Source organism: Zingiber officinale, chromosome 8B (genome assembly GCF_018446385.1).
Source record: "Zingiber officinale cultivar Zhangliang chromosome 8B, Zo_v1.1, whole genome shotgun sequence".
NCBI lineage: Eukaryota > Viridiplantae > Streptophyta > Magnoliopsida > Zingiberales > Zingiberaceae > Zingiber > Zingiber officinale.
Genome location: NC_056001.1, coordinates 94,276,391 through 94,287,208, shown reverse-complemented (window position 1 = coordinate 94,287,208; position 10,818 = coordinate 94,276,391). Strand labels below are relative to the sequence as shown.

The window sequence follows — 10,818 nt, the reverse complement described above, 5'->3', positions numbered from 1 at the left end:
TGTGAGACTTCAATTATTCTTGTCCCAGTCCACCAGCCACTCCACTTGCCTCATCCTCCTCACCAATTTATCACAAAAAAAAAAAAAGTTGTTGTCACTCATTGCTGCTTTTATTTCTTCTTTAAATTGCCTTTTAATCTTTATTATTATTTTTTGTTTAAATTACTTCTTCAGTTAAAGAGTTATTCTATATTTATTTTAATATTTCCTAAGTTGTTGGTCATGTTGGAAAAATGCGAATGAAAAAACAAAAAGAGTGGGGGAGGAGAAAAGACTATATTATGAATGATAATTTATGTTCACATAGGGAGTTTCGAGGTAGGATGGCTAGTTTAATATCATAAGCATTGAAGTTATTGTGTTAAAGATAAGAATTTATTTATCTATATTCTACTATAGGGCCGATGATATTAAATTGCTAGTGAGAGATATTATGTTGTACTCCAACAAACATTGAAGTTAATATAAGAAAATTGAAATTACACAATATTTAAAAGATAATAATTTTTTTAAAAATGTTGTTTTTTTTATTTACAACGCTTTTAGCATCTATGTTTTTTATTTTTATTAAAGAAAATACTTTTTCAAATAAACATTATTTATTAGTTTTTTTTGTCAAAGATAATGTTTTTTAAAAAATATTATCTATGAGCATTTTTTTAATATCTATACCAATAATTTTTAAAAAGTATTGTCTGTTTTTCATCCAAATAATAATCTATATTAGCCATTTTGACTTAACTAAATAATTTTAATTAAATAAAATAATTTTGATTAAGTTAAGAAAAATATATATATATTAATTTTGATTAAATTAGAGTTATTTTATTTAATTTTATAGTATTAAAATAAGAATATTTTTATAAAAATGGAAAGAAATATATATTTTTCTTAAAAAAATAAGTGATGCTTTTATATTTTTATTCAAATTTATCATATTCAATAATTTATTATTCACACCCGAGTATGAGGGATTTACTAGACTAGTATGGATACCTAATCACACGGGATAATGAATTTTTGGATTGTTTACTGTGAATATTTTTTGATTTATTCTAATAATTGATGGAAAAAATTTATGGAATCAAATCGATCATTTTAATTTCAATGTTATCTTATTTATTTTTATCTCAAGATTATAATATATTGTTATTCAAATATTCATGATTTGATCTCTCATTAGATATATTTATTAGGATATATTTTTTTACGGCAATTTACCAAATCACATACCTAGACATCTTAATTGACCAAAAGACGTATGTTACTTTGCTATTTACTAAAATACGTATTTTTTCAAGTGCACTTCCCTTTTTATCCTTCTAACAAATCAATTTTTTTTTTTTTTTGTCGTTTTTCTTTTCTCCCTCTTCTCTTTCCTATCTCCTTTTTCATCAAGACATTTAAGATTTAGTTAATTTTTTGATAACATTTTAATACATTTAGAGAATCTAAAATAAACTATGGATAGTAAATTTGAACTTCTTATAATCTCAGAAATCCACAGGAATTGAAATAAGTACAATCAGAGCTCTCTAGGTCCATCAGTGGGTTTCGATCGAAACCCATTGATGGACCTAGAGAGCTCCGATTGCACCCATTTCAGTTTCTGTGGATTCCTGATATTGCAAGGAGTTCAAGTATGTTATCCATTATTTATTTTGACTTTTAGAATGTGTTAAAATAAAAGAAGAAAGCATCAGTAAAAAAATTTTATATCAGGCCCACGTGGGGCCTGATATGAATCATATCAGGCCCAACGTGGGCCTGATATGATTCATATCAGGCCTAACGTAGAGCCTTTTTGCTGATTCTTTCTTCTTATATTTTAATACATTCTAAAAGTTAAAATAAATAATGAATAGTATATTTGAACTCCTTGCAACATTAGGAATCCACAAAAACTGAAATGGGTATAATCGGAGCTCTCATGTGGATTCCTGATGTTGCAAAGAGTTCAAATATGCTATCCATTGTTTATTTTGACTTTTAGAAGGTGTTAAAATATAAGAAAAAAGGATCAGCAAAAAGGCTCCATGTTAGGCCTGATATGAATCATATCAGGCCCACGTTGGGCCTGATATGATTCCATATCAGGCCTAATGTGGGTCTCACTCTATTAGGAATGCTCAACTATTTTAGGAACTCTTCATTTCATAATGGATGTGTCTATGATTGCTCTAAGTAGAAAAATAGATAAGGGCATCAATGCATGCCCTCCTACACAAATGTTTCAGCTAGTGATGAAATCAAGTGGAAAAAGGCAGTAGCAAAACGTTAAGAGTTCTCTAACAAATTGGAGAATGTATAATGCTTCATTACCTGTAAGAAATACAAATGCAAATACTTAGAACAAATAGTCATAGTATAGTTATTGAAAAAAGAAAAGATACGTATAATTTCAATAAACAGAATTGACACAATACTAGATAGACCTAATCCTTCTACTAGCATGTAACTGCAAATAAGTCATGACTAACTTATTTCTTATTTCTTTATAAAAGAAAATTAATCCAGAAAATGAGATCACTTACGAGAAATAAGGGAAAAGGACAAAGAGACACCACTCCAAATTCTGAAAGCTGAAAGAAAAGTGTGTCAATTATTTAAATGAGAAAAAGATACCAAGTAAAAGGCAGAGGAATTGCAAAAATCCTTACTTTTCAATATCCAATCCAACATATTTGAAGAGGTATTCAGCAGTTAAGGTTTTTCCAATGTGCATAATTTTTCAAACCCCCAACAAAGACATACATCATGAACTAAGATTTAAGTCAAAATAAAATACTACATTGGAAATGAAAAGTTCCTAAAACAGTTGAGTATTCCTAATAGAGTGAGACCCACATTGGACCTGATATGGAATCATATCAGGTCTAACGTGGAGTCTTTTTACTTTTTGCTGATTCTTTCTTCTTATATTTTAACAAATTCTAAAAGTCAAAATAAACAATGGATAGCATATTTAAACTCCTTGCAACATCATGAATCCACAGGAACTGAAATGGATGTAATCTGAGGTCTCTAGGTCCATCAGTGGGTTTCGATTAAAATCCACTTATGGACGTAGAGAGCTCCGATTATACCCATTTTAGTTTCTGTGGATTCCTGATGTTGCAAGGAATTCAAATATACTATCTATTATTTATTTTGACTTTTAGAAGGTGTTAAAATATAAGAAAAAAGAATCAGCAAAAATGCTCCATGTTAGACCTGATATGATCATATCAGGCCCAACGTGGGCTTGATATGAAATTTTTTTACTGATTCTTTCTTCTTATATTTTAACACATTCTAAAAGTCAAAATAAATAATGGATAGCATATTTGAACTCCTTGCAACACAGAAATCCACAGAAACTGAAATGGGTGCAATCGGAGCTCTCTAGGTCCATCAGTGGATTTTGACCGAACCCCACTAATGGACTTAGAGAGCTCCGATTGTACTCATTTCAGTTCCTATGGATTCTTGATATTACAAGGAGTTCAAATATGCTATCAATTGTTTATTTTGACTTTTAGAATATGTTAAAATATAAGAAGAAAGAATCAACAAAAAACCTCCACGTTAGGCCTGATATGAATCATATCAGGGCTATGTTAGACATGATATGATTTTTTTGTAGTGCATTCTTATGTTTAGCTTGCAGTAATTATACAAGTGAAAGAATGTACTACTGACCCAAACATAAAAATCATAATGAATTACATAGACAAAATACAGTATTTATAAAGAATTACAAAGACAAGAAGAATTGGACTTGTAAATTAAATACCTCTTATTTTCTTACAATGATACAAGCTGAAGTCTTCAGTAACACACCATAATCTAGAAAGCATACATGAGATAACATCTTGTTACTATCTCCATTTCTCATGAATTGAGACAGCTACAACCTTGCTTTGGCATCTGCCCTGTGGCATGATATTTGGCCGCGCTTTCTTCTGACTTCAGTAACTCTTCACGGCACATAGTCGTAGTCATTGCTCTCTTCTCTTTGGCTACTTTGTGAACCATAGTAATTTTGTTTTTCATTTTCTCAGCATATTCTGCTTCTTGTTCTCTAATTTTTGCTGTCCACACAATGTTAGAGCAATCATAGACACATCCATTATAAAATGAAGAGTTCCTAAAATAGTTGAGTATTTCTAATAGAGTGAGACCCACATTGGGCCTGATATGGAATCATATCAGGTCCAATGTGAGCCTGATATGATTCATATCAGGTCCAATGTGGGCCTGATATGATTCATATTAGGCCTAACGTGGATCCTTTTTGTTGATTCTTTCTTCTTATATTTTAACACATTCTAAAAGTCAAAATAAACAATGGATAACATATTTGAACTCCTTGTAATATCAGGAATCCACAGGAATTGAAATGGATGTAATATGAGGTCTCTAGGTCCATTAGTGGGTTTCAGTCAAAACCCACTGATGGACATAGAGAGCTCCGATTACACCTATTTCAGTTTCTGTGGATTCCTGATGTTGCAAGGAGTTCAAATATGCTATCCATTATTTATTTTGACTTTTAGAAGGTGTTGAAATATAAGAAGAAAGAATCAGTAAAAGGACTCCACGTTAGGCCTGATATGATTCATATCAGGCCCAATGTGGGTCTGATATGAAATTTTTTTGTTGATTCTTTCTTCTTATATTTTAACACCTTCTAAAAGTTAAAATAAACAATGGATAGCATATTTGAACTCCTTGCAACACCAGGAATCCATAGAAACTGAAATGGGTGCAATCGGAGCTCTCTATGTCCATTAGTGGGTTTTGACCGAAATTTACTAATGAACCTAGAGAGCTCTGATTGCACTTATTTCAATTCCTGTGGATTTCTGAGATTACAAGAGTTCAAATTTACTATTCATAATTTATTTTAGCTTCTCTAAATGTATTAAAATGTTATCAAAAAATTAACTAAATCTTAAATGTGGTTGATGAAAAATGAGATAGGAAAGAGAAGAGGGAGAAAAGAAAAACGATAAAAAAAAGTTTGATTTATAATAAGGATAAAAAGGGAAATGCACTTGAAAAAGTGCATCCTTTGATAAATATCAAAGTAGCATATGTCTTTTGGTCAATTAAGATATCTAGATGTATGATTTGATAAATTGTCATTTAGAATGCTGAATTTTTAGTCCGTTCGTTATAAACACTTCTGGTGTACCTTGTTCATTATAATATTTTTAGTAGGTTTAAATTTAGTACATATTATGGTGAATTTAAAACTTGGTGTGGTCCGTCACATGATTTTTTTTATTATGAACAATAACTAAAAAAATAAATAAATTATTATTCACTTATTTAAAAATTTCACTATTTTTTAGGTCAAACCCGATTCAAAGGCCAATTGAATTAGGTATAAAAGGAGTTCTCAGCGGGGTAGAGCGCTTATCCTGCAAGGACCATCGATGGAGTCTCCCTTCAAGGCCGATATCCTAAAAGGCCAGGTGGCTTTCGTTACCGGAGGAGGCTCCGGAATCGGCTTCGAGATCTCCAGACAGTTCGGTAAGCACGGAGCTTCCGTGGCCATCATGGGTCGCCGCCGCCAGGTCCTCGACGCCGCCGTCTCCGCCCTTCAGTCGGAGGGGATCCAGGTGAGTCGCGTTTGTCTTGCGGGCATCTATGTATTCCATCAAAAGTCAATCTTCCCCAGCAGCTTGCTTTGCCGGACACTTCCCGTTCTATCTGATTGCCCTAATTGTTTGTAGAGTCTAAATTTAAAACCTTTTGTATGTTTTTTGTTGACACATTTTTTTTGTCAAATTTAAAGGGTTGTACGCTGTCTAGAGAGAAGGCTCCTGTTCTATATGCTACTTCAACTTCAACTCTGATTCTTATAATACCCCCTATTAGGACACCATGCTTCTCCTTCTGATGCTTTTTATTATATCTCTCGTCTAGCTTTTCAGATAAGATGTTAACTACTCAATATGATTGAGCTCAAAACTCGATGACATCATCATAAGCTGAGTTAATTTTTTTATCATTTGGATGCTATTTACTCTGATGCTTGTGTTACTGAAATTTATGAATTATGATAATGTTAAATTCCAAGCATAGGAAGAATAACATATTTAATAACCAACTTAAAAAAGGGCAGCCCAGTGCACAAAGCTCCCGCCATGCGGGGTCCTGGGGAAGGATCCAATACTTTTTGCAAGAGGTTGTTTTCAGGATTCGAACCCGTGACCTTTTGGTCACATGGCAACAACTTTACCGTTGCGCCAAGGCTCCCCTTCATTTAATAACCAACTTGAAGCTTCAAATAGGTCGATGCTTTCTTGGAATTAAAATTTAAGTCTTTTCTCTTTCCCTACTTTGAAATGGTGATAAGATTATTCCAACACACTATATACTACAACCAAAAGTACTACAGCCAAGCTAAGTTGGTCACCACATGGTAGAATTGCCAAATCAAGTAGGGTCGATTCCCAACGAAGCTAGGAGAAATACCCTTTCATGTGATGGCCTACTTAGTTTTTTTATTTACGTCTCTACAAATGGTTCTGGGGCCGATCATGTGGGTCCCGGGGTTAGCGTATGACCTTTTTGCCAAATAGTACTACAGCCAAGTTAGGACTGTTTTCTTAGTTTGATGGTTGTTTTCTTAAATTCAATTGAGTTTCTAGAAACTCATTTGGTTAGATGGGTATGTGTCGGAGCTTCAAACAACCAAATCAGGCATAAAAACAACTTGAATTGTGGCTAGTAGAATTACCTAGTAAATTTCTGCTGTGCTCTGCAAATCTTTGAAATATGTTCTCATACATTATGACTCACATTACAATGGATTATTTGCTTGACGCAATTGCAGGCCATTGGCCTAGACGGTGATGTACGTAAGCGGGAAGATGCATCTAGGGTTTTGGAAGAAGCATTTAAGCATTTTGGAAAGCTTGATATTCTTGTGAATGGAGCAGCAGGAAATTTTCTTGCATCACCAGAGGATTTATCACCAAATGGTTTGAAAACTGGTAACTGTCTTCCTATTTGATGATACAGTCCATAGCGTGATTTGGAAGAATTAGTTTAGTTTATTATCTTCTAGAATCAATAGTGTTAGATTTTTTCATCACTGTTTCACAAATCTAAAGGATGGCTAACTGTTAAAATAGAAATATTTTCCATTCCCTGTTAGATATGATGCGTGCAGAACAATTATCTTAGTTACCTTTTATATTCATAAAAAACATCACTAGTCCTTAGCATATGGTTTCTGTTTTTTTTTTACCTTGAATTTCTTGCAAATAGTAGCAACAATATTTGATAGATGCTAATTAAGCAGTTATACCTCTTTGATCTGGAATTCCTAGTTCTCGACATTGATTCAGTCGGCACATTCACCATGTGCCATGAAGCTCTAAAGTATCTTAAGAAAGGAAAAGGTCCGTCCACCGGGGGCCTAATTCTGAACATTAGTGCAACTTTGCACTACACAGCTTCTTGGTATCAGATCCATGTATCTGCAGCTAAGGTTTGCATCATTAAATTTCATCTTCACATGGAATTAGGCAAGCACTCTACAACTTTTACTCTCTTATATAAACAGGCAGCCGTTGACAGCATCACTAGGTCATTAGCCCTAGAATGGGGTACTGATTACGATATAAGGGTCAATGGAATTGCTCCAGGACCAATCCAAGACACTCCTGGGATGCGGAAGCTTGCACCTGCAGAAATGCTGAGTGATGCCTCTAGGGATGACAGGCTTCTACGTAAGCTAGGAAAGACTTGGGACATTGCAATGGCTGCCTTATATTTGGCTTCTGATGCAGGTTTGCGATCTTATCTGTTGAGGAAATTAGTTTCTAATTCCTCTTATCCTCTATTTGGTTATACCTTATCCAACATCGTTCTGGATTCTCTACCAGATCGCCATCTATTGTTTAGCTTGAGGCAAATATTAACTTCCTCCTGTAGGAAAATTTGTCAATGGGACAACCATGATTGTTGATGGAGGACATTGGCTGAGCAAGCCCAGGTACATCGCCAAGGAAGAAGTGAAGAATTTATCACGAGTCGTGGAGAAGAAGTCGAGAAAATCACCTGTTGGCATTCCATCCAGCAAGCTGTAGTCGTGCTACTATCGCCCCCCATGTTATTGTTCTATGGCAACGTTATAGTACAATATATAAGCTGCTAAATAAATTGGTTCAACCCTTAGAATATTGAAGTGAACCACTGAATCTTTGAATTTTATTTAATAAATTCATAATTTGGGGGAAAATTATCTTGTATTCAAGTCCTGAGAAAGACAATTCTACAGCTAGTACCAGTAACATTGAGCTCAACTATTCTACAGAGAGTTGTAACTTGTGCTCCTGCCCTGACGAGGATATTGAATGTGGTGTAAAACAAACTTTCTCGAACTATTATTACCTTAATATTATGTTAATGTGATGGTTAGGATGATTTCCCGTTGATATTCTAGAATTGAATCCTCACAATGGTGTATTATTCCTGTTGTCTAGTTTATCCTAGTCTTTGATATCTTTATTAAATTTTACACCAGATGTTTGGTAGTTTTAAAATAAATCAATAACTTTGCAGATTGCTCTCATAAGATATGGAGCATCTGGAAGCTCTGATTCTAAGATTCTGGTTATTACACGGAATTAAAATAAACTTTTTTGGCTCAATTTAATTATAAATATTATATTATACAAATGCAATCGAATCATGCTGATGTGGGGATGAAGGGAGATTTACCTAGCACACGATCAACTATCAGGATGGAGGTCAAAGTCAAGATGGTCAATATCCGGATGTCAAAAGATCGAATGGAGGATAATTGCAATGGCCGGTTGGGCAGTCAGGGCCCGACTGGCAGGATATATGTCCGAGCAGACCACCCGTCCAGCTCGGGATGATACGTAAGACAGTCGACATTCAATATGGAGTAGCAAGATGTCAACGGAAATAAGATAGTTGGTCTGAACAGGGGAATACATGTTACTACACAGTCATCACACGGAAGAGCCACTAAGGTCGCAAGTTCGGAGGGCTCTCCGTCGAACGGCTACTCCGCTCGGCAAGCAACGGGATCACTATAGTATCTCTCTATATCCTTTTTGGAGGTAGTGCCGTTGACACAAGACATGGTCGATAGGCAGATCGTACGACGGAAGCTTCTACTGTCTCGTTAGAGATATGCATGCCCTGTTAAGGTATGTTGTCAGAGGTACTTTCTTGACAGATCCTTTCATAGGACATATCGGAGAGCGTGCTCATACCTCGAAAAGCGTGCATGTCGGCCATCAGAGCTCTATATAAAGGGGGGGGGGTCCATCACCAGTGGAGGTATGCGTGGTCTACTGTTTGCGCATAATTCTACGATCGCTCCACTTTTCTCCATATTATAGTGACTGACTTGAGCGTCGGAGAGTCAATGCCGGGGATCCCTTCCCTGGCTCAGCACTGACGTTACTTGTTTTGCAGAGCGGAGCGAGGTCAACATCCAGTCAGCGAAGCTGCCACCTCCCAACATTCCAGCTTCCCGCCTTCGGACAAGATCATTTTGACACCATTTGTGGGAACGTAGCCTGTATCCGAATGAGAAGATGGAGGACGCTGGATGATTTACCACGGTGACGCTGACACAAGAGGAGCTCAACATGATGGTACAAGCCCGAGCGGCCAAGATAGTGGAGTAGCAATAGCAACATACGCTGACCGAATGCCAAGCGCAGGAGCCCAGAGCATCAGCCGTTGGTCGACCAACTGAACAAGGTGACCTAGCGGACTGAGTATCCGCTCGGGGTAATAGTAAGAAGCCGGCTGACACGTACAGGGAAGTGCCAAATGTGCCTATCCCCTTCCACTGAGCGCTATTCAGGACCCCATCGGAGGAAAGGGGCCGAGCGGACAAGGATCGGAGGTCTTCTTCAGATAATACACCTATTCAGGACGTAAGGAAAGGGAAGACACCCAGGGAAGATGATTCGCCTAAGCGAATCAATTAGCAATTTTCAAAGGAGATCCTGAATGACCCTCTGCCAAGGCACTACACGCCACTAGCGATTGGGGAGTATAACGGAATTACCAATTCGGACGACCATTTGGCCAAATTCGACAACGTGACCACACTTCATCAGTACACCGATAGAGTGAAGTGTCAGATCTTTCTCACCACTCTCTCTGGGTTAACACAACGCTGGTTCAAGAGGTTGCCAGACAGATCCATCCATAGCTTCAAAGACTTCCGAGCGACATTCCTACACCACTTTGCCATCAGTCATCGTCATCAGAAGACGAGCGTGAATTTGTTCTCGCTGAAGCAGGGGCCTAAGGAACCATTGAGGGCCTATATGCAACACTTCAATCAAGTGACCATGGATATCCCAGCGGTTTCCTCTGACGTGCTGGTAAACGCCTTCACCCAGGGCTCATCAAGGGCGAGTTCTTCAGATCTCTCATTCGAAAGCCGCCAAGGCACTTCAGCCACCTGCAAAAGAAGGCCACCGAATATATCACGTGGAAGAAGCCCAGGTGGCAAGGAGGAGGGAGACGCCCGTCGAGCCCGTAGGAGCATCTGAACGACATCAGTTGAGCAACCATCAACCTCCTAAGGGGCCTCGATCGGGAGGAACCCAGCCACACCATGAGCCTAGGACACATACCACACAGCATGTGGCATCCGATCGCCCAAAGGCTGCAAAGGGAAAAATATAGACACTAATATTTTGTTCCTTCCATCAGTCAGCGACACACAACACCCAGGACTGCTATGACCTGACGTCAATATCCAACAGGCCGTCCACAAGGGGGTATCGCTGTTGATCACCATCTCCTGATCGGAGACAC

General features: G+C 37.0%; 1 protein-coding gene across 1 annotated transcript; it reads left to right on the top strand.

The window, feature by feature from the left end:
- The first annotated feature begins 5,379 nt into the window (after positions 1–5,379).
- LOC122016985 (peroxisomal 2,4-dienoyl-CoA reductase [(3E)-enoyl-CoA-producing]-like) lies at positions 5,380–8,410 on the top strand. Its single transcript, XM_042574437.1, has 5 exons — positions 5,380–5,609; positions 6,830–6,989; positions 7,329–7,489; positions 7,565–7,790; positions 7,936–8,410. Exons 1-5 carry the CDS (start codon positions 5,424–5,426, stop codon positions 8,088–8,090), a joined length of 888 nt encoding a protein of 295 aa, XP_042430371.1. The 5' UTR covers positions 5,380–5,423; the 3' UTR covers positions 8,091–8,410.
- The last annotated feature ends 2,408 nt before the right edge of the window (positions 8,411–10,818 follow it).